Genomic DNA, 24,060 nt, shown 5'->3' on the forward strand with positions numbered 1-24,060 from the left:
TATTAGTAGTACCAGAAAAAATCATGTTTCGTTTACTGAATTGAATCAAATAGTTTAGGAATTATCTTGAAATTGAGTTTACAATATTTTTTTTAGTGTCATGTGTGTGAGGTGGGATTCTGATGAAGAATATCGCCCATACCTTGGAGGAAACAGCACAATTTTCTCAAATTCTTTCCCATACTCTTTCGAAGTCGGGAGAAATATCTTCGCACAAGTGAAGATCGTCGAGCCATTCTCTTTGAAAGATCTAAAGACAGGAGCTAAGCAAACGTCTTGATCGCAATGAGAATTCATAAAGAATGAATTGTTTAAGTTGCTAATGTCAACAAAAACGCGCAAGTTTCTCTGTTACGTATGCGTTTTAATGAGCGGTTTTAGTATCTCGTTTCTGATTGGTTCAAAGTTTACTTTGATGCGCAGTGTTGTTGTACGGGTATTGTTACGTAACTCAGTGCGCGTAGAAGTCTTCAAAAGGTTTTGTCATTGGAGGACTGGCAGGTCTCTGTGACCTCACAATGTTTTACATCCATGGGGATTTTCAATAGACTTGCGCCGCTTTGAGAGTGTAAGATTGAAAAAATGTTGATAAGACAAAATATTTTTGATATCGGATTAACGCATTACTTTTTTTAGTAAAATGCGTTTCCTCTTCATGAATTCCCAGAAAGCGCAATTGAAATGTCGCCTTTTCATGTCAAAGTATCAAATACTTTCAGCTCGTGCTTTTGACTGATAATACACTACTTGTTCATGGTAACAAAAAGGTGCCTATAAAATCCTGATTTTAGGTCTCAATCGCAAAAACGAAAAAAAAATATCTCAGATCTCGTATTGTGCTCATCTTATGTGATAAATGAGATTCATATTCCAAATTATTTTCAAAGTTTTCACGTTTTTCCCGTTCCATGTCCTCCTTTTTTAGTTATTTCCCGTTCAATCCTATGGCCTTATTCTGAAGACAGGTTTAACATGAACCATGTTTTAATGATGTGATAGAATTATGGGAAGCCCAAAATGTCAGAATTAAGTTTATATTGTATGCTTCTCATGTTAACTCTGCCCTTTCCTACTTCTTTAATGGTGAAGACAACTATCTTATTTATCCTTCCCAGACAGTTAAGAATTTTTTGAGGGACAAATGAGCTGCACGATTCCTTGTATCTGTACTGTTAAAGATTTATGTCACGATTGGCTTTCAATAGTTAAACTGCAATTTAAGCCAGAGTTTAAATTAAACATGTCTTCAGAATATACGCGCCTTTATCTGTTCGCATTAAGTCACCGTTACTATTTCCTTTGTCTCCTTTAGTTTTTGTTACACTTCAGCCTATAATTTTCCTGGAGTCATTGATTAGAACATTCAACACTTCTCACGCCTAGCACTTTCACTTGCTATGATTCACACCTCTTAACAGCAATAACATAGAGATGAGAGAAGAAAACCTATAGAATAACTAGATAGCTTTATTTACAAGAAAGTGATTGAATATTTTGGAAGTCGACTATTTCGAGTTTAGTTCGGAAGCGACCTCAGCCATTATTCCATTGAGAAAGGTAGTTGCAATGGATAAAGCATCGTCTGGCAGCCCAAAATCGACTTCTGGCATAGACATTTCAAGCACGACGTCACTGTTGTCGTCATCCAAGAGATCATCATCAAAGTCTGTCAGATCACTAACAGTTGTGAACGTGTCGACATCGTATTCATCATCGCTGGCGATGCTGGAAAGGCTGTCATTATCCATTTGATCCATAAACCTTAGCAGACTAGACGTAGAATCCGATAGGAACGATTCGCCATCACCTTCAATGGAGACATGAGCAGATCGATAAGAGTCATCGACGTTGTCGTCTTGGCCTTCGAATTGCTTTAAGGTGATTACCGGATGGTACAAGGTATTGTGTAAGCCGTCTTCCAAACTCCATTCGGAAGTTGTGTCGCTGTAAGCATCACTGATATTTGTAGAGTGGAACTGTGTTTCAATAAAGAAAAGAAGATGTTGTAATATTAAAATCGACAGAAATGGGCCTTCAAAGTACGTTAAGGAAAAAGTACTTTAAAAGTCGGTGAGAGATCTTAAGGTAGAAAATTTGCAGAGCCATTATATACCTATAAAGAAAAGGAAGTTTTCATAACTTTCTCATAGTCTGGTTGTCATGCATTACAAAGAATAGAATTAATTTTGTTTCAGCAGTGCATGGCTTACCATTTTGAGGGCCTCTGTCGTCAAAGCATTCTTTCGAAGGCCATCGGTATCATCCTCGGTAACTGTGTACAAAGAGAGATTATAATAATTTTCAAACATGAACACGTTGAATAAAGAAATTATAGCACAAATATTAAAAACAAAGTAGTCTAGTTTATTAGTAGTACCAGAAAATCACGTTTCGTTTACTGAATTGAATCAAATAGTTTAGGAATTATCTTGAAATTGAGTTTACAATATTTTTTTTAGTGTCATGTGTGTGAGGTGGGATTCTGATGAAGAATATCGCCCATACCTTGGAGGAAACAGCACAATTTTCTCAAATTCTTTCCCATACTCTTTCGAAGTCGGGAGAAATATCTTCGCACAAGTGAAGATCGTCGAGCCATTCTCTTTGAAAGGTTGAAAGACAGGAGCAAAGCAAACGTCTTGATCGCAATGAGAATTCATAAAGAATGAATTGTTTAAGTTGCTAATGTCAACAAAAACGCGCAAGTTTCTCTGTTACGTATACGTTTTAATGAGCGGTTTTAGTATCTCGTTTCTGATTGGTTCAAAGTTTACTTTGTTGCGCAGTGTTGTTGTACGGGTATTGTTACGTAACTCAGTGCGCGTAGAAGTCTTCAAAAGGTTTTGTCATTGGAGGACTGGCAGGTCTCTGTGACCTCACAATGTTTTACATCCATGGGGATTTTCAATAGACTTGCGCCGCTTTGAGAGTGTAAGATTGAAAAAATGTTGATAAGACAAAATATTTTTGATATCGGATTAACGCATTACTTTTTTTAGTAAAATGCCTTTCCTCTTCATGAATTCCCAGAAAGCGCAATTGAAATGTCGCCTTTTCATGTCAAAGTATCAAATACTTTCAGCTCGTGCTTTTGACTGATAATACACTACTTGTTCATGGTAACAAAAAGGTGCCTATAAAATCCTGATTTTAGGTCTCAATCGCAAAAACGAAAAAAAAAAATATCTCAGATCTCGTATTGTGCTCATCTTATGTGATAAGTGAGATTCATATTCCCAATGATTTTTCAAAGTTTTCACGTTTTTCCCGTTCCATGTCCTCCTTTTTTAGTTATTTCCCGTTCAATCCTTTGGCCTTATTCTGAAGACAGGTTTAACATAAACCATGTTTTAATGATGTGATAGAATTATGGGAAACCCAAAATGTTAGAAATAAGTTTATATTGTATGCTTCTCATGTTAACTCTGCCCTTTCCTACTTCTTTAATGGTGAAGACAACTATCTTATTTATCCTTCCCAGACAGTTAAGAATTTTTTGAGGGACAAATGAGCTGCACGATTCCTTGTATCTGTACTGTGAAAGATTTATGTCACGATTGGCTTTCAATAGTTAAACCGCAATTTAAGCCAGAGTTTAAATTAAACATGTCTTCAGAATATACGCGCCTTTATCTGTTCGCATTAAGTCACCGTTACTATTTCCTTTGTCTCCTTTAGTTTTTGTTACACTTCAGCCTATAATTTTTCTGGAGTCATTGATTAGAACATTCAACACTTCTCACGCCTAGCACTTTCACTTGCTATGATTCACACCTGTTAACGGCAATAACATAGAGATTAGAGAAGAAAACCTATAGAATAACTAGATAGCTTTATTTACAAGAAAGTGATTGAATATTTTGGAAGTTGACTATTTCGAGTTTAGTTCGGAAACGACCTCAGCCATTATTCCATTGAGAAAGGTAGTTGCAATGGATAAAGCATCGTCTGGCAGCCCCAAATCGACTTCTGGTAGAGACATTTCAAGCACGACGTCACTGTTGTCGTCATTCAAGAGATCATCATCAAAGTCTGTCAGATCACCAACAGTTGTGAACGTGTCGACATCGTATTCATCATCGCTGGCGATGCTGGAAAGGCTGTCATCCATTTGATCCATAAACCTTAGCAGACTAGATGTAGAATCCGATAGGAACGATTCGCTATCACCTTCAATTGACACATGAGCAGATCGATAAGAGTCATCGACGTTGTCGTCTTGGCCTTCGAATTGCTTTAAGGTGATTACCGGATGGTACAAGGTACTGTGTAAGCCGTCTACCAAACTCCATTCGGAAGTTGTGTCGCTGCAAGCATCACTGATATTTGTAGAGTGGAACTGTGTTTCAATAAAGAAAAGAAGATGTTGTAATATTAATATCGACAGAAATGGGCCTTCAAAGTACGTTAAGGAAAAAGTACTTTAAAAGTCGGTGAGAGATCTTAAGGTAGAAAATTTGCAGAGCCATTATAGACCTATAAAGAAAAGGAAGTTTTCATAACTTTCTCATAGTCTGGTTGTCATGCATTACAAAGAATAGAATTAATTTTGTTTCAGCAGTGCATGGCTTACCATTTTGAGGGCCTCTGTCGTCAAAGCATTCTTTCGAAGGCCATCGGTATCATCCTCGGTAACTGTGTACAAAGAGAGATTATAATAATTTTCAAACATGAACACGTTGAATAAAGAAATTATAGCACAAATATTAAAAACAAAGTAGTCTAGTTTATTAGTAGTACCAGAAAATCACGTTTCGTTTACTGAATTGAATCAAATAGTTTAGGAATTATCTTGAAATTGAGTTTACAATATTTTTTTTAGTGTCATGTGTGTGAGGTGGGATTCTGATGAAGAATATCGCCCATACCTTGGAGGAAACAGCACAATTTTCTCAAATTCTTTCCCATACTCTTTCGAAGTCGGGAGAAATATCTTCGCACAAGTGAAGATCGTCGAGCCATTCTCTTTGAAAGATCTAAAGACAGGAGCTAAGCAAACGTCTTGATCGCAATGAGAATTCATAAAGAATGAATTGTTTAAGTTGCTAATGTCAACAAAAACGCGCAAGTTTCTCTGTTACGTATACGTTTTAATGAGCGGTTTTAGTATCTCGTTTCTGATTGGTTCAAAGTTTACTTTGTTGCGCAGTGTTGTTGTACGGGTATTGTTACGTAAGTCAGTGCGCGTAGAAGTCTTCAAAAGGTTTTGTCATTGGAGGACTGGCAGGTCTCTGTGACCTCACAATGTTTTACATCCATGGGGATTTTGAATAGATTTGCGCCGCTTTGAGAGTGTGAAATTGAAAAAATGTTGAAAAGATAAAATATTTTTGATATCGGATTATCGCATTACTTTTTTTAGTAAAATGCCTTTCCTCTTCATGAATTCCCAGAAAGCGCAATTGAAATGTCGCCTTTTCATGTCAAAGTATCAAATACTTTCAGCTCGTGCTTTTGACTGATAATACACTATTTGTTCATGATAACAAAAAGGTGCGTTAAATATCCTGATTTTAGGTCTGAATCGCAAAAACGAAAAACAAAATATCTCAGATCTCGTATTGTGCACATATTATGTGATAAATGAGATTCATATTCCAAATTATTTTCAAAGTTTTCACGTTTTTCCCGTTCCATGTCCTCCTTTTTTAGTTATTTCCCGTTCAATCCTATGGCCTTATTCTGAAGACAGGTTTAACATGAACCATGTTTTAATGATGTGATAGAATTATGGGAAGCCCAAAATGTCAGAATTAAGTTTATATTGTATGCTTCTCATGTTAACTCTGCCCTTTCCTACTTCTTTAATGGTGAAGACAACTATCTTATTTATCCTTCCCAGACAGTTAAGAATTTTTTGAGGGACAAATGAGCTGCACGATTCCTTGTATCTGTACTGTTAAAGATTTATGTCACGATTGGCTTTCAATAGTTAAACTGCAATTTAAGCCAGAGTTTAAATTAAACATGTCTTCAGAATATACGCGCCTTTATCTGTTCGCATTAAGTCACCGTTACTATTTCCTTTGTCTCCTTTAGTTTTTGTTACACTTCAGCCTATAATTTTCCTGGAGTCATTGATTAGAACATTCAACACTTCTCACGCCTAGCACTTTCACTTGCTATGATTCACACCTCTTAACAGCAATAACATAGAGATGAGAGAAGAAAACCTATAGAATAACTAGATAGCTTTATTTACAAGAAAGTGATTGAATATTTTGGAAGTTGACTATTTCGAGTTTAGTTCGGAAACGACCTCAGCCATTATTCCATTGAGAAAGGTAGTTGCAATGGATAAAGCATCGTCTGGCAGCCCCAAATCGACTTCTGGTAGAGACATTTCAAGCACGACGTCACTGTTGTCGTCATTCAAGAGATCATCATCAAAGTCTGTCAGATCACCAACAGTTGTGAACGTGTCGACATCGTATTCATCATCGCTGGCGATGCTGGAAAGGCTGTCATCCATTTGATCCATAAACCTTAGCAGACTAGATGTAGAATCCGATAGGAACGATTCGCTATCACCTTCAATTGACACATGAGCAGATCGATAAGAGTCATCGACGTTGTCGTCTTGGCCTTCGAATTGCTTTAAGGTGATTACCGGATGGTACAAGGTACTGTGTAAGCCGTCTACCAAACTCCATTCGGAAGTTGTGTCGCTGCAAGCATCACTGATATTTGTAGAGTGGAACTGTGTTTCAATAAAGAAAAGAAGATGTGGTAATATTAAAATCGACAGAAATGGGCCTTCAAAGTACGTTAAGGAAAAAGTACTTTAAAAGTCGGTGAGAGATCTTAAGGTAGAAAATTTGCAGAGCCATTATAGACCTATAAAGAAAAGGAAGTTTTCATAACTTTCTCATAGTCTGGTTGTCATGCATTACAAAGAATAGAATTAATTTTGTTTCAGCAGTGCATGGCTTACCATTTTGAGGGCCTCTGTCGTCAAAGCATTCTTTCGAAGGCCATCGGTATCATCCTCGGTAACTGTGTACAAAGAGAGATTATAATAATTTTCAAACATGAACACGTTGAATAAAGAAATTATAGCACAAATATTAAAAACAAAGTAGTCTAGTTTATTAGTAGTACCAGAAAATCACGTTTCGTTTACTGAATTGAATCAAATAGTTTAGGAATTATCTTGAAATTGAGTTTACAATATTTTTTTTAGTGTCATGTGTGTGAGGTGGGATTCTGATGAAGAATATCGCCCATACCTTGGAGGAAACAGCACAATTTTCTCAAATTCTTTCCCATACTCTTTCGAAGTCGGGAGAAATATCTTCGCACAAGTGAAGATCGTCGAGCCATTCTCTTTGAAAGATCTAAAGACAGGAGCTAAGCAAACGTCTTGATCGCAATGAGAATTCATAAAGAATGAATTGTTTAAGTTGCTAATGTCAACAAAAACGCGCAAGTTTCTCTGTTACGTATGCGTTTTAATGAGCGGTTTTAGTATCTCGTTTCTGATTGGTTCAAAGTTTACTTTGTTGCGCAGTGTTGTTGTACGGGTATTGTTACGTATGTCAGTGCGCGTAGAAGTCTTCAAAAGGTTTTGTCATTGGAGGACTGGCAGGTCTCTGTGACCTCACAATGTTTTACATCCATGGGGATTTTCAATAGACTTGCGCCGCTTTGAGAGTGTAAGATTGAAAAAATGTTGATAAGACAAAATATTTTTGATATCGGATTAACGCATTACTTTTTTTTAGTAAAATGCGTTTCCTCTTCATGAATTCCCAGAAAGCGCAATTGAAATGTCGCCTTTTTATGTCAGAGTATCAAATACTTTCAGCTCGTGCTTTTGACTCATAATTTAGTAAGATACACTATTTGTTCATGATAACAAAAAGGTGCGTTAAATATCCTGATTTTAGGTCTGAATCGCAAAAACGAAAAACAAAATATCTCAGATCTCGTATTGTGCTCATCTTATGTGATAAGTGAGATTCATATTCCAAATGATTTTTCAAAGTTTTCACGTTTATTCCGTTCCATGTCCTCCTTTTTTAGTTATTTCCCGTTCAATCCTATGGCCTTATTCTGAAGACAGGTTTAACATGAACCATGTTTTAATGATGTGATAGAATTATGGGAAGCCCAAAATGTCAGAATTAAGTTTATATTGTATGCTTCTCATGTTAACTCTGCCCTTTCCTACTTCTTTAATGGTGAAGACAACTATCTTATTTATCCTTCCCAGACAGTTAAGATTTTTTTGAGGGACAAATGAGCTGCACGATTCCTTGTATCTGTACTGTTAAAGATTTATGTCACGATTGGCTTTCAATAGTTAAACCGCAATTTAAGCCAGAGTTTAAATTAAACATGTCTTCAGAATATACGCGCCTTTATCTGTTCTCATTAAGTCACCGTTACTATTTCCTTTGTCTCCTTTAGTTTTTGTTACACTTCAGCCTATAATTTTCCTGGAGTCATTGATTAGAACATTCAACACTTCTCACGCCTAGCACTTTCACTTGCTATGATTCACACCTCTTAACGGCAATAACATCGAGATTAGAGAAGAAAACCTATAGAATAACTAGATAGCTTTATTTACAAGAAAGTGATTGAATATTTTGGAAGTCGACTATTTCGAGTTTAGTTCGGAAGCGACCTCAGCCATTATTCCATTGAGAAAGGTAGTTGCAATGGATAAAGCATCGTCTGGCAGCCCAAAATCGACTTCTGGCATAGACATTTCAAGCACGACGTCACTGTTGTCGTCATCCAAGAGATCATCATCAAAGTCTGTCAGATCACTAACAGTTGTGAACGTGTCGACATCGTATTCATCATCGCTGGCGATGCTGGAAAGGCTGTCATTATCCATTTGATCCATAAACCTTAGCAGACTAGATGTAGAATCCGATAGGAACGATTCGCCATCACCTTCAATGGAGACATGAGCAGATCGATAAGAGTCATCGACGTTGTCGTCTTGGCCTTCGAATTGCTTTAAGGTGATTACCGGATGGTACAAGGTACTGTGTAAGCCGTCTTCCAAACTCCATTCGGAAGTTGTGTCGCTGTAAGCATCACTGATATTTGTAGAGTGGAACTGTGTTTCAATAAAGAAAAGAAGATGTTGTAATATTAAAATCGACAGAAATGGGCCTTCAAAGTACGTTAAGGAAAAAGTACTTTAAAAGTCGGTGAGAGATCTTAAAGTAGAAAATTTGCAGAGCCATTATAGACCTAGAAAGAAAAGGAAGTTTTCATAATTTTCTCATAGTCTGGTTGACATGCATTACAAAGAATAGAATTAATTTTGTTTCAGCAGTGCATGGCTTACCATTTTGAGGGCCTCTGTCGTCAAAGCATTCTTTCGAAGGCCATCGGTATCATCCTCGGTAACTGTGTACAAAGAGAGATTATAATAATTTTCAAACATGAACACGTTGAATAAAGAAGCACAAATATTAAAATCAAAGTAGTCTAGTTTATTAGTAGTACCAGAAAATCACGTTTCGTTTACTGAATTGAATCAAATAGTTTAGGAATTATCTTGAAATTGAGTTTACAATATTTTTTTTAGTGTCATGTGTGTGAGGTGGGATTCTGATGAAGAATATCGCCCATACCTTGGAGGAAACAGCACAATTTTCTCAAATTCTTTCCCATACTCTTTCGAAGTCGGGAGAAATATCTTCGCACAAGTGAAGATCGTCGAGCCATTCTCTTTGAAAGATCTAAAGACAGGAGCTAAGCAAACGTCTTGATCGCAATGAGAATTCATAAAGAATGAATTGTTTAAGTTGCTAATGTCAACAAAAACGCGCAAGTTTCTCTGTTACGTATGCGTTTTAATGAGCGGTTTTAGTATCTCGTTTCTGATTGGTTCAAAGTTTACTTTGTTGCGCAGTGTTGTTGTACGGGTATTGTTACGTATGTCAGTGCGCGTAGAAGTTTTCAAAAGGTTTTGTCATTGGAGGACTGGCAGGTCTCTGTGACCTCACAATGTTTTACATCCATGGGGATTTTGAATAGATTTGCGCCACTTTGAGAGTGTAAAATTGAAAAAATGTTGATAAGACAAAATATTTTTGATATCGGATTATCGCATTACTTTTTTTTAGTAAAATGCGTTTCCTCTTCATGAATTCCCAGAAAGTGCAATTGAAATGTCGCCTTTTTATGTCAAAGTATCAAATACTTTCAGCTCGTGCTTTTGACTCATAATTTAGTAAGATACACTATTTGTTCATGATAACAAAAAGGTGCGTTAAATATCCTGATTTTAGGTCTGAATCGCAAAAACGAAAAACAAAATATCTCAGATCTCGTATTGTGCACATCTTATGTGATAAATGAGATTCATATTCCAAATGATTTTTCAAAGTTTTCACGTTTATTCCGTTCCATGTCCTCCTTTTTTAGTTATTTCCCGTTCAATCCTATGGCCTTATTCTGAAGACAGGTTTAACATAAACCATGTTTGAATGATGTGATAGAATTATGGGAAGCCCAAAATGTCAGAATTAAGTTTATATTGTATGCTTCTCATGTTAACTCTGCCCTTTCCTACTTCTTTAATGGTGAAGACAACTATCTTATTTATCCTTCCCAGACAGTTAAGAATTTTTTGAGGGACAAATGAGCTGCACGATTCCTTGTATCTGTACTGTTAAAGATTTATGTCACGATTGGCTTTCAATAGTTAAACCGCAATTTAAGCCAGAGTTTAAATTAAACATGTCTTCAGAATATACGCGCCTTTATCTGTTCTCATTAAGTCACCGTTACTATTTCCTTTGTCTCCTTTAGTTTTTGTTACACTTCAGCCTATAATTTTCCTGGAGTCATTGATTAGAACATTCAACACTTCTCACGCCTAGCACTTTCACTTGCTATGATTCACACCTCTTAACAGCAATAACATAGAGATGAGAGAAGAAAACCTATAGAATAACTAGATAGCTTTATTTACAAGAAAGTGATTGAATATTTTGGAAGTCGACTATTTCGAGTTTAGTTCGGAAGCGACCTCAGCCATTATTCCATTGAGAAAGGTAGTTGCAATGGATAAAGCATCGTCTGGCAGCCCAAAATCGACTTCTGGCATAGACATTTCAAGCACGACGTCACTGTTGTCGTCATCCAAGAGATCATCATCAAAGTCTGTCAGATCACTAACAGTTGTGAACGTGTCGACATCGTATTCATCATCGCTGGCGATGCTGGAAAGGCTGTCATTATCCATTTGATCCATAAACCTTAGCAGACTAGATGTAGAATCCGATAGGAACGATTCGCCATCACCTTCAATGGAGACATGAGCAGATCGATAAGAGTCATCGACGTTGTCGTCTTGGCCTTCGAATTGCTTTAAGGTGATTACCGGATGGTACAAGGTACTGTGTAAGCCGTCTTCCAAACTCCATTCGGAAGTTGTGTCGCTGTAAGCATCACTGATATTTGTAGAGTGGAACTGTGTTTCAATAAAGAAAAGAAGATGTTGTAATATTAAAATCGACAGAAATGGGCCTTCAAAGTACGTTAAGGAAAAAGTACTTTAAAAGTCGGTGAGAGATCTTAAGGTAGAAAATTTGCAGAGCCATTATAGACCTATAAAGAAAAGGAAGTTTTCATAACTTTCTCATAGTCTGGTTGTCATGCATTACAAAGAATAGAATTAATTTTGTTTCAGCAGTGCATGGCTTACCATTTTGAGGGCCTCTGTCGTCAAAGCATTCTTTCGAAGGCCATCGGTATCATCCTCGGTAACTGTGTACAAAGAGAGATTATAATAATTTTCAAACATGAACACGTTGAATAAAGAAGCACAAATATTAAAATCAAAGTAGTCTAGTTTATTAGTAGTACAAGAAAAATCACGTTTCGTTTACTGAATTGAATCAAATAGTTTAGGAATTATCTTGAAATTGAGTTTACAATATTTTTTTTAGTGTCATGTGTGTGAGGTGGGATTCTGATGAAGAATATCGCCCATACCTTGGAGGAAACAGCACAATTTTCTCAAATTCTTTCCCATACTCTTTCGAAGTCGGGAGAAATATCTTCGCACAAGTGAAGATCGTCGAGCCATTCTCTTTGAAAGATTGAAAGACAGGAGCTAAGCAAACGTCTTGATCGCAATGAGAATTCATAAAGAATGAATTGTTTAAGTTGCTAATGTCAACAAAAACGCGCAAGTTTCTCTGTTACGTATGCGTTTTAATGAGCGGTTTTAGTATCTCGTTTCTGATTGGTTCAAAGTTTACTTTGTTGCGCAGTGTTGTTGTACGGGTATTGTTACGTATGTCAGTGCGCGTAGAAGTTTTCAAAAGGTTTTGTCATTGGAGGACTGGCAGGTCTCTGTGACCTCACAATGTTTTACATCCATGGGGATTTTGAATAGATTTGCGCCGCTTTGAGAGTGTGAAATTGAAAAAATGTTGAAAAGATAAAATATTTTTGATATCGGATTATCGCATTACTTTTTTTAGTAAAATGCATTTCCTCTTCATGAATTCCGAAATGTCGCCTTTTTATGTCAAAGTATCAAATACTTTCAGCTCGTGCTTTTGACTGATAATACACTACTTGTTCATGGTAACAAAAAGGTGCCTATAAAATCCTGATTTTAGGTCTGAATCGCAAAAACGAAAAACAAAATATCTCAGATCTTGTATTGTGCACATATTATGTGATAAATGAGATTCATATTCCAAATTATTTTCAAAGTTTTCACGTTTTTCCCGTTCCATGTCCTCCTTTTTTAGTTATTTCCCGTTCAATCCTATGGCCTTATTCTGAAGACAGGTTTAACATGAACCATGTTTTAATGATGTGATAGAATTATGGGAAGCCCAAAATGTCAGAATTAAGTTTATATTGTATGCTTCTCATGTTAACTCTGCCCTTTCCTACTTCTTTAATGGTGAAGACAACTATCTTATTTATCCTCCCAGACAGTTAAGAATTTTTTGAGGGACAAATGAGCTGCACGATTCCTTGTATCTGTACTGTTAAAGATTTATGTCACGATTGGCTTTCAATAGTTAAACTGCAATTTAAGCCAGAGTTTAAATTAAACATGTCTTCAGAATATACGCGCCTTTATCTGTTCGCATTAAGTCACCGTTACTATTTCCTTTGTCTCCTTTAGTTTTTGTTACACTTCAGCCTATAATTTTTCTGGAGTCATTGATTAGAACATTCAACACTTCTCACGCCTAGCACTTTCACTTGCTATGATTCACACCTCTTAACAGCAATAACATAGAGATGAGAGAAGAAAACCTATAGAATAACTAGATAGCTTTATTTACAAGAAAGTGATTGAATATTTTGGAAGTCGACTATTTCGAGTTTAGTTCGGAAGCGACCTCAGCCATTATTCCATTGAGAAAGGTAGTTGCAATGGATAAAGCATCGTCTGGCAGCCCAAAATCGACTTCTGGCATAGACATTTCAAGCACGACGTCACTGTTGTCGTCATCCAAGAGATCATCATCAAAGTCTGTCAGATCACTAACAGTTGTGAACGTGTCGACATCGTATTCATCATCGCTGGCGATGCTGGAAAGGCTGTCATTATCCATTTGATCCATAAACCTTAGCAGACTAGATGTAGAATCCGATAGGAACGATTCGCCATCACCTTCAATGGAGACATGAGCAGATCGATAAGAGTCATCGACGTTGTCGTCTTGGCCTTCGAATTGCTTTAAGGTGATTACCGGATGGTACAAGGTACTGTGTAAGCCGTCTTCCAAACTCCATTCGGAAGTTGTGTCGCTGTAAGCATCACTGATATTTGTAGAGTGGAACTGTGTTTCAATAAAGAAAAGAAGATGTTGTAATATTAAAATCGACAGAAATGGGCCTTCAAAGTACGTTAAGGAAAAAGTACTTTAAAAGTCGGTGAGAGATCTTAAGGTAGAAAATTTGCAGAGCCATTATAGACCTATAAAGAAAAGGAAGTTTTCATAACTTTCTCATAGTCTGGTTGTCATGCATTACAAAGAATAGAATTAATTTTGTTTCAGCAGTGCATGGCTTACCATTTTGAGGGCCTCTGTCGTCAAAGCATTCTTTCGAAGGCCATCGGTATCATCCTCGGTAACTGTGTACAAAGAGAGATTATAATAATTTTCAAACATGAACACGTTGAATAAAGAAATTATAGCACAAATATTAAAAACAAAGTAGTCTAGTTTATTAGTAGTACCAGAAAATCACGTTTCGTTTACTGAATTGAATCAAATAGTTTAGGAATTATCTTGAAATTGAGTTTACAATATTTTTTTTTAGTGTCATGTGTGTGAGGTGGGATTCTGATGAAGAATATCGCCCATACCTTGGAGGAAACAGCACAATTTTCTCAAATTCTTTCCCATACTCTTTCGAAGTCGGGAGAAATATCTTCGCACAAGTGAAGATCGTCGAGCCATTCTCTTTGAAAGATCTAAAGACAGGAGCTAAGCAAACGTCTTGATCGCAATGAGAATTCATAAAGAATGAATTGTTTAAGTTGCTAATGTCAACAAAAACGCGCAAGTTTCTCTGTTACGTATGCGTTTTAATGAGCGGTTTTAGTATCTCGTTTCTGATTGGTTCAAAGTTTACTTTGTTGCGCAGTGTTGTTGTACGGGTATTGTTACGTATGTCAGTGCGCGTAGAAGTTTTCAAAAGGTTTTGTCATTGGAGGACTGGCAGGTCTCTGTGACCTCACAATGTTTTACATCCATGGGGATTTTGAATAGATTTGCGCCGCTTTGAGAGTGTGAAATTGAAAAAATGTTGAAAAGATAAAATATTTTTGATATCGGATTATCGCATTACTTTTTTTAGTAAAATGCATTTCCTCTTCATGAATTCCCAGAAAGCGCAATTGAAATGTCGCCTTTTCATGTCAAAGTATCAAATACTTTCAGCTCGTGCTTTTGACTGATAATACACACTTGTTCATGGTAACAAAAAGGTGCCTATAAAATCCTGATTTTAGGTCTCAATCGCAAAAACGAAAAACAAAATATCTCAGATCTTGTATTGTGCACATATTATGTGATAAATGAGATTCATATTCCAAATTATTTTCAAAGTTTTCACGTTTTTCCGTTCCATGTCCTCCTTTTTTAGTTATTTCCCGTTCAATCCTATGGCCTTATTCTGAAGACAGGTTTAACATGAACCATGTTTTAATGATGTGATAGAATTATGGGAAGCCCAAAATGTCAGAATTAAGTTTATATTGTATGCTTCTCATGTTAACTCTGCCCTTTCCTACTTCTTTAATGGTGAAGACAACTATCTTATTTATCCTTCCCAGACAGTTAAGAATTTTTTGAGGGACAAATGAGCTGCACGATTCCTTGTATCTGTACTGTTAAAGATTTATGTCACGATTGGCTTTCAATAGTTAAACTGCAATTTAAGCCAGAGTTTAAATTAAACATGTCTTCAGAATATACGCGCCTTTATCTGTTCGCATTAAGTCACCGTTACTATTTCCTTTGTCTCCTTTAGTTTTTGTTACACTTCAGCCTATAATTTTCCTGGAGTCATTGATTAGAACATTCAACACTTCTCACGCCTAGCACTTTCACTTGCTATGATTCACACCTCTTAACAGCAATAACATAGAGATGAGAGAAGAAAACCTATAGAATAACTAGATAGCTTTATTTACAAGAAAGTGATTGAATATTTTGGAAGTCGACTATTTCGAGTTTAGTTCGGAAGCGACCTCAGCCATTATTCCATTGAGAAAGGTAGTTGCAATGGATAAAGCATCGTCTGGCAGCCCAAAATCGACTTCTGGCATAGACATTTCAAGCACGACGTCACTGTTGTCGTCATCCAAGAGATCATCATCAAAGTCTGTCAGATCACTAACAGTTGTGAACGTGTCGACATCGTATTCATCATCGCTGGCGATGCTGGAAAGGCTGTCATCCATTTGATCCATAAACCTTAGCAGACTAGATGTAGAATCCGATAGGAACGATTCGCCATCACCTTCAATGGAGACATGAGCAGATCGATAAGAGTCATCGACGTTGTCGTCTTGGCCTTCGAATTGCTTTAAGGTGATTACCGGATGGTACAAGGTACTGTGTAAGCCGTCTACCAAACTCCATTCGGAAGTTGTGTCGCTGTAAGCATCACTGATATTTGTAGAGTGGAACTGTGTTTCAATAAAGAAAAGAAGATGTTGTAATATTAAAATCGACAGAAATGGGCCTTCAAAGTACGTTAAGGAAAAAGTACTTTAAAAGTCGGTGAGAGATCTTAAGGTAGAAAATTTGCAGAGCCATTATAGACCTATAAAGAAAAGGAAGTTTTCATAACTTTCTCATAGTCTGGTTGTCATGCATTACAAAGAATAGAATTAATTTTGTTTCAGCAGTGCATGGCTTACCATTTTGAGGGCCTCTGTCGTCAAAGCATTCTTTCGAAGGCCATCGGTATCATCCTCGGTAACTGTGTACAAAGAGAGATTATAATAATTTTCAAACATGAACACGTTGAATAAAGAAATTATAGCACAAATATTAAAAACAAAGTAGTCTAGTTTATTAGTAGTACCAGAAAATCACGTTTCGTTTACTGAATTGAATGAAATAGTTTAGGAATTATCTTGAAATTGTGTTTTCAATATTTTTTTAGTGTCATGTGTGTGAGGTGGGATTCTGATGAAGAATATCGCCCATACCTTGGAGGAAACAGCACAATTTTCTCAAATTCTTTCCCATACTCTTTCGAAGTCGGGAGAAATATCTTCGCACAAGTGAAGATCGTCGAGCCATTCTCTTTGAAAGATCTAAAGACAGGAGCTAAGCAAACGTCTTGATCGCAATGAGAATTCATAAAGAATGAATTGTTTAAGTTGCTAATGTCAACAAAAACGCGCAAGTTTCTCTGTTACGTATGCGTTTTAATGAGCGGTTTTAGTATCTCGTTTCTGATTGGTTCAAAGTTTACTTTGTTGCGCAGTGTTGTTGTACGGGTATTGTTACGTATGTCAGTGCGCGTAGAAGTTTTCAAAAGGTTTTGTCATTGGAGGACTGGCAGGTCTCTGTGACCTCACAATGTTTTACATCCATGGGGATTTTGAATAGATTTGCGCCGCTTTGAGAGTGTGAAATTGAAAAAATGTTGAAAAGATAAAATATTTTTGATATCGGATTATCGCATTACTTTTTTTAGTAAAATGCATTTCCTCTTCATGAATTCCGAAATGTCGCCTTTTTATGTCAGAGTATCAAATACTTTCAGCTCGTGCTTTTGACTGATAATACACTACTTGTTCATGATAACAAAAAGGTGCGTTAAATATCCTGATTTTAGGTCTGAATCGCAAAAACGAAAAACAAAATATCTCAGATCTCGTATTGTGCACATATTATGTGATAAATGAGATTCATATTCCAAATTATTTTTCAAAGTTTTCACGTTTTTCCCGTTCCATGTCCTCCTTTTTTAGTTATTTCCCGTTCAATCCTATGGCCTTATTCTGAAGACAGGTTTAACATGAACCATGTTTTAATGATGTGATAGAATTATGGGAAGCCCAAAATGTCAGAATTAAGTTTATATTGTATGCTTCTCATGTTAACTCTGCCCTTTCCTACTTCTTTAATGGTGAAGACAACTATCTTATTTATCCTTCCCAGACAGTTAAGATTTTTTTGAGGGACAAATGAGCTGCACGATTCCTTGTATCTGTACTGTTAAAGATTTATGTCACGATTGGCTTTCAATAGTTAAACTGCAATTTAAGCCAGAGTTTAAATTAAACATGTCTTCAGAATATACGCGCCTTTATCTGTTCGCATTAAGTCACCGTTACTATTTCCTTTGTCTCCTTTAGTTTTTGTTACACTTCAGCCTATAATTTTTCTGGAGTCATTGATTAGAACATTCAACACTTCTCACGCCTAGCACTTTCACTTGCTATGATTCACACCTCTTAACAGCAATAACATAGAGATGAGAGAAGAAAACCTATAGAATAACTAGATAGCTTTATTTACAAGAAAGTGATTGAATATTTTGGAAGTCGACTATTTCGAGTTTAGTTCGGAAGCGACCTCAGCCATTATTCCATTGAGAAAGGTAGTTGCAATGGATAAAGCATCGTCTGGCAGCCCAAAATCGACTTCTGGCATAGACATTTCAAGCACGACGTCACTGTTGTCGTCATCCAAGAGATCATCATCAAAGTCTGTCAGATCACTAACAGTTGTGAACGTGTCGACATCGTATTCATCATCGCTGGCGATGCTGGAAAGGCTGTCATTATCCATTTGATCCATAAACCTTAGCAGACTAGATGTAGAATCCGATAGGAACGATTCGCCATCACCTTCAATGGAGACATGAGCAGATCGATAAGAGTCATTGACGTTGTCGTCTTGGCCTTCGAATTGCTTTAAGGTGATTACCGGATGGTACAAGGTACTGTGTAAGCCGTCTTCCAAACTCCATTCGGAAGTTGTGTCGCTGTAAGCATCACTGATATTTGTAGAGTGGAACTGTGTTTCAATAAAGAAAAGAAGATGTTGTAATATTAAAATCGACAGAAATGGGCCTTCAAAGTACGTTAAGGAAAAAGTACTTTAAAAGTCGGTGAGAGATCTTAAAGTAGAAAATTTGCAGAGCCATTATAGACCTAGAAAGAAAAGGAAGTTTTCATAATTTTCTCATAGTCTGGTTGACATGCATTACAAAGAATAGAATTAATTTTGTTTCAGCAGTGCATGGCTTACCATTTTGAGGGCCTCTGTCGTCAAAGCATTCTTTCGAAGGCCATCGGTATCATCCTCGGTAACTGTGTACAAAGAGAGATTATAATAATTTTCAAACATGAACACGTTGAATAAAGAAGCACAAATATTAAAATCAAAGTAGTCTAGTTTATTAGTAGTACAAGAAAAATCACGTTTCGTTTACTGAATTGAATGAAATAGTTTAGGAATTATCTTGAAATTGTGTTTTCAATATTTTTATTAGTGTCATGTGTGTGAGGTGGGATTCTGATGAAGAATATCGCCCATACCTTGGAGGAAACAGCACAATTTTCTCAAATTCTTTCCCATACTCTTTCGAAGTCGGGAGAAATATCTTCGCACAAGTGAAGATCGTCGAGCCATTCTCTTTGAAAGATCTAAAGACAGGAGCTAAGCAAACGTCTTGATCGCAATGAGAATTCATAAAGAATGAATTGTTTAAGTTGCTAATGTCAACAAAAACGCGCAAGTTTCTCTGTTACGTATGCGTTTTAATGAGCGGTTTTAGTATCTCGTTTCTGATTGGTTCAAAGTTTACTTTGTTGCGCAGTGTTGTTGTACGGGTATTGTTACGTATGTCAGTGCGCGTAGAAGTTTTCAAAAGGTTTTGTCATTGGAGGACTGGCAGGTCTCTGTGACCTCACAATGTTTTACATCCATGGGGATTTTGAATAGATTTGCGCCGCTTTGAGAGTGTGAAATTGAAAAAATGTTGAAAAGATAAAATATTTTTGATATCGGATTATCGCATTACTTTTTTTTAGTAAAATGCATTTCCTCTTCATGAATTCCGAAATGTCGCCTTTTTATGTCAGAGTATCAAATACTTTCAGCTCGTGCTTTTGACTCATAATTTAGTAAGATACACTATTTGTTCATGATAACAAAAAGGTGCGTTAAATATCCTGATTTTAGGTCTGAATCGCAAAAACGAAAAACAAAATATCTCAGATCTCGTATTGTGCACATATTATGTGATAAATGAGATTCATATTCCAAATGATTTTTCAAAGTTTTCACGTTTATTCCGTTCCATGTCCTCCTTTTTTAGTTATTTCCCGTTCAATCCTATGGCCTTATTCTGAAGACAGGTTTAACATGAACCATGTTTTAATGATGTGATAGAATTATGGGAAGCCCAAAATGTCAGAATTAAGTTTATATTGTATGCTTCTCATGTTAACTCTGCCCTTTCCTATTTCTTTAATGGTGAAGACAACTATCTTATTTATCCTTCCCAGACAGTTAAGATTTTTTTGAGGGACAAATGAGCTGCACGATTCCTTGTATCTGTACTGTTAAAGATTTATGTCACGATTGGCTTTCAATAGTTAAACCGCAATTTAAGCCAGAGTTTAAATTAAACATGTCTTCAGAATATACGCGCCTTTATCTGTTCTCATTAAGTCACCGTTACTATTTCCTTTGTCTCCTTTAGTTTTTGTTACACTTCAGCCTATAATTTTCCTGGAGTCATTGATTAGAACATTCAACACTTCTCACGCCTAGCACTTTCACTTGCTATGATTCACACCTCTTAACGGCAATAACATCGAGATTAGAGAAGAAAACCTATAGAATAACTAGATAGCTTTATTTACAAGAAAGTGATTGAATATTTTGGAAGTCGACTATTTCGAGTTTAGTTCGGAAGCGACCTCAGCCATTATTCCATTGAGAAAGGTAGTTGCAATGGATAAAGCATCGTCTGGCAGCCCAAAATCGACTTCTGGCATAGACATTTCAAGCACGACGTCACTGTTGTCGTCATCCAAGAGATCATCATCAAAGTCTGTCAGATCACTAACAGTTGTGAACGTGTCGACATCGTATTCATCATCGCTGGCGATGCTGGAAAGGCTGTCATTATCCATTTGATCCATAAACCTTAGCAGACTAGATGTAGAATCCGATAGGAACGATTCGCCATCACCTTCAATGGAGACATGAGCAGATCGATAAGAGTCATCGACGTTGTCGTCTTGGCCTTCGAATTGCTTTAAGGTGATTACCGGATGGTACAAGGTACTGTGTAAGCCGTCTTCCAAACTCCATTCGGAAGTTGTGTCGCTGTAAGCATCACTGATATTTGTAGAGTGGAACTGTGTTTCAATAAAGAAAAGAAGATGTTGTAATATTAAAATCGACAGAAATGGGCCTTCAAAGTACGTTAAGGAAAAAGTACTTTAAAAGTCGGTGAGAGATCTTAAAGTAGAAAATTTGCAGAGCCATTATAGACCTAGAAAGAAAAGGAAGTTTTCATAATTTTCTCATAGTCTGGTTGACATGCATTACAAAGAATAGAATTAATTTTGTTTCAGCAGTGCATGGCTTACCATTTTGAGGGCCTCTGTCGTCAAAGCATTCTTTCGAAGGCCATCGGTATCATCCTCGGTAACTGTGTACAAAGAGAGATTATAATAATTTTTAAACATGAACACGTTGAATAAAGAAGCACAAATATTAAAATCAAAGTAGTCTAGTTTATTAGTAGTACAAGAAAAATCACGTTTCGTTTACTGAATTGAATGAAATAGTTTAGGAATTATCTTGAAATTGTGTTTTCAATATTTTTATTAGTGTCATGTGTGTGAGGTGGGATTCTGATGAAGAATATCGCCCATACCTTGGAGGAAACAGCACAATTTTCTCAAATTCTTTCCCATACTCTTTCGAAGTCGGGAGAAATATCTTCGCACAAGTGAAGATCGTCGAGCCATTCTCTTTGAAAGATCTAAAGACAGGAGCTAAGCAAACGTCTTGATCGCAATGAGAATTCATAAAGAATGAATTGTTTAAGTTGCTAATGTCAACAAAAACGCGCAAGTTTCTCTGTTACGTATGCGTTTTAATGAGCGGTTTTAGTATCTCGTTTCTGATTGGTTCAAAGTTTACTTTGTTGCGCAGTGTTGTTGTACGGGTATTGTTACGTATGTCAGTGCGCGTAGAAGTTTTCAAAAGGTTTTGTCATTGGAGGACTGGCAGGTCTCTGTGACCTCACAATGTTTTACATCCATGGGATTTTGAATAGACTTTTTGAGAGTGTAAAATTGAAAAAATGTTGATAAGACAAAATATTTTTGATATCGGATTATCGCATTACTTTTTTTTAGTAAAATGCGTTTCCTCTTCATGAATTCCCAGAAAGTGCAATTGAAATGTCGCCTTTTCATGTCAAAGTTTCAAATACTTTCAGCTCGTGCTTTTGACTGATAATTTAGTAAGACACACTACTTGTTCATGGTAACAAAAAGGTGCCTATAAAATCCTGATTTTAGGTCTCAATCGGCTTCTCATGTTAACTCTGCCCTATCCTATTTCTTTAATGGTGAAGACAACTATCTTATTTATCCTTCCCAGACAGTTAAGAAGGGACAAATGCGTTTCCTCTTCATGAATTCCCAGAAAGTGCAATTGAAATGTCGCCTTTTCATGTCAGAGTATCAAATACTTTCAGCTCGTGCTTTTGACTCATAATTTAGTAAGATACACTATTTGTTCATGATAACAAAAAGGTGCGTTAAATATCCTGATTTTAGGTCTGAATCGCAAAAACGAAAAACAAAATATCTCAGATCTTGTATTGTGCACATATTATGTGATAAATGAGATTCATATTCCAAATTATTTTCAAAGTTTTCACGTTTTTCCCGTTCCATGTCCTCCTTTTTTAGTTATTTCCCGTTCAATCCTATGGCCTTATTCTGAAGACAGGTTTAACATGAACCATGTTTTAATGATGTGATAGAATTATGGGAAGCCCAAAATGTCAGAATTAAGTTTATATTGTATGCTTCTCATGTTAACTCTGCCCTTTCCTACTTCTTTAATGGTGAAGACAACTATCTTATTTATCCTTCCCAGACAGTTAAGATTTTTTTGAGGGACAAATGAGCTGCACGATTCCTTGTATCTGTACTGTTAAAGATTTATGTCACGATTGGCTTTCAATAGTTAAACTGCAATTTAAGCCAGAGTTTAAATTAAACATGTCTTCAGAATATACGCGCCTTTATCTGTTCTCATTAAGTCACCGTTACTATTTCCTTTGTCTCCTTTAGTTTTTGTTACACTTCAGCCTATAATTTTCCTGGAGTCATTGATTAGAACATTCAACACTTCTCACGCCTAGCACTTTCACTTGCTATGATTCACACCTCTTAACAGCAATAACATAGAGATGAGAGAAGAAAACCTATAGAATAACTAGATAGCTTTATTTACAAGAAAGTGATTGAATATTTTGGAAGTCGACTATTTCGAGTTTAGTTCGGAAGCGACCTCAGCCATTATTCCATTGAGAAAGGTAGTTGCAATGGATAAAGCATCGTCTGGCAGCCCAAAATCGACTTCTGGCATAGACATTTCAAGCACGACGTCACTGTTGTCGTCATCCAAGAGATCATCATCAAAGTCTGTCAGATCACTAACAGTTGTGAACGTGTCGACATCGTATTCATCATCGCTGGCGATGCTGGAAAGGCTGTCATTATCCATTTGATCCATAAACCTTAGCAGACTAGATGTAGAATCCGATAGGAACGATTCGCCATCACCTTCAATGGAGACATGAGCAGATCGATAAGAGTCATCGACGTTGTCGTCTTGGCCTTCGAATTGCTTTAAGGTGATTACCGGATGGTACAAGGTACTGTGTAAGCCGTCTTCCAAACTCCATTCGGAAGTTGTGTCGCTGTAAGCATCACTGATATTTGTAGAGTGGAACTGTGTTTCAATAAAGAAAAGAAGATGTTGTAATATTAAAATCGACAGAAATGGGCCTTCAAAGTACGTTAAGGAAAAAGTACTTTAAAAGTCGGTGAGAGATCTTAAGGTAGAAAATTTGCAGAGCCATTATAGACCTATAAAGAAAAGGAAGTTTTCATAATTTTCTCATAGTCTGGTTGACATGCATTACAAAGAATAGAATTAATTTTGTTTCAGCAGTGCATGGCTTACCATTTTGAGGGCCTCTGTCGTCAAAGCATTCTTTCGAAGGCCATCGGTATCATCCTCGGTAACTGTGTACAAAGAGAGATTATAATAATTTTCAAACATGAACACGTTGAATAAAGAAGCACAAATATTAAAATCAAAGTAGTCTAGTTTATTAGTAGTACAAGAAAAATCACGTTTCGTTTACTGAATTGAATGAAATAGTTTAGGAATTATCTTGAAATTGTGTTTTTAATATTTTTATTAGTGTCATGTGTGTGAGGTGGGATTCTGATGAAGAATATCGCCCATACCTTGGAGGAAACAGCACAATTTTCTCAAATTCTTTCCCATACTCTTTCGAAGTCGG

The 24,060-nt window shown here is 36.5% G+C and overlaps 5 protein-coding genes across 5 annotated transcripts; all 5 read right to left on the reverse strand.

The window, feature by feature from the left end:
• Positions 1-8,551: 8,551 nt before the first annotated feature.
• Positions 8,552-9,416, reverse strand: LOC121424792. The gene is made up of 2 exons (XM_041620569.1): positions 9,311-9,416; positions 8,552-9,076 (listed from the first exon to the last, which is right to left on the reverse strand). The coding sequence occupies exons 1-2, from the start codon at positions 9,407-9,409 to the stop codon at positions 8,606-8,608; spliced, it is 570 nt and encodes a 189-aa protein (XP_041476503.1). The 5' UTR covers positions 9,410-9,416; the 3' UTR covers positions 8,552-8,605.
• A 1,387-nt stretch (positions 9,417-10,803) lies between these two features.
• Positions 10,804-11,786, reverse strand: LOC121424763. Its single transcript, XM_041620530.1, has 2 exons — positions 11,681-11,786; positions 10,804-11,446 (listed from the first exon to the last, which is right to left on the reverse strand). The coding sequence occupies exons 1-2, from the start codon at positions 11,777-11,779 to the stop codon at positions 10,976-10,978; spliced, it is 570 nt and encodes a 189-aa protein (XP_041476464.1). The 5' UTR covers positions 11,780-11,786; the 3' UTR covers positions 10,804-10,975.
• Positions 11,787-12,956: 1,170 nt separating this feature from the next.
• LOC121425677 lies at positions 12,957-14,816 on the reverse strand. The gene is made up of 2 exons (XM_041621836.1): positions 14,025-14,816; positions 12,957-13,790 (listed from the first exon to the last, which is right to left on the reverse strand). Exons 1-2 carry the CDS (start codon positions 14,121-14,123, stop codon positions 13,320-13,322), a joined length of 570 nt encoding a protein of 189 aa, XP_041477770.1. The 5' UTR covers positions 14,124-14,816; the 3' UTR covers positions 12,957-13,319.
• A 5,516-nt stretch (positions 14,817-20,332) lies between these two features.
• On the reverse strand, positions 20,333-21,173 carry LOC121424802. Its single transcript, XM_041620586.1, has 2 exons — positions 21,092-21,173; positions 20,333-20,857 (listed from the first exon to the last, which is right to left on the reverse strand). The coding sequence occupies exons 1-2, from the start codon at positions 21,092-21,094 to the stop codon at positions 20,387-20,389; spliced, it is 474 nt and encodes a 157-aa protein (XP_041476520.1). The 5' UTR covers positions 21,095-21,173; the 3' UTR covers positions 20,333-20,386.
• A 1,664-nt stretch (positions 21,174-22,837) lies between these two features.
• Positions 22,838-23,820, reverse strand: LOC121424771. The gene is made up of 2 exons (XM_041620543.1): positions 23,715-23,820; positions 22,838-23,480 (listed from the first exon to the last, which is right to left on the reverse strand). The coding sequence occupies exons 1-2, from the start codon at positions 23,811-23,813 to the stop codon at positions 23,010-23,012; spliced, it is 570 nt and encodes a 189-aa protein (XP_041476477.1). The 5' UTR covers positions 23,814-23,820; the 3' UTR covers positions 22,838-23,009.
• Positions 23,821-24,060: the final 240 nt, after the last annotated feature.

The sequence above is a fragment of the Lytechinus variegatus genome, chromosome 12 (assembly GCF_018143015.1).
Source record: "Lytechinus variegatus isolate NC3 chromosome 12, Lvar_3.0, whole genome shotgun sequence".
In the NCBI taxonomy this organism is placed as follows: domain Eukaryota; kingdom Metazoa; phylum Echinodermata; class Echinoidea; order Temnopleuroida; family Toxopneustidae; genus Lytechinus; species Lytechinus variegatus.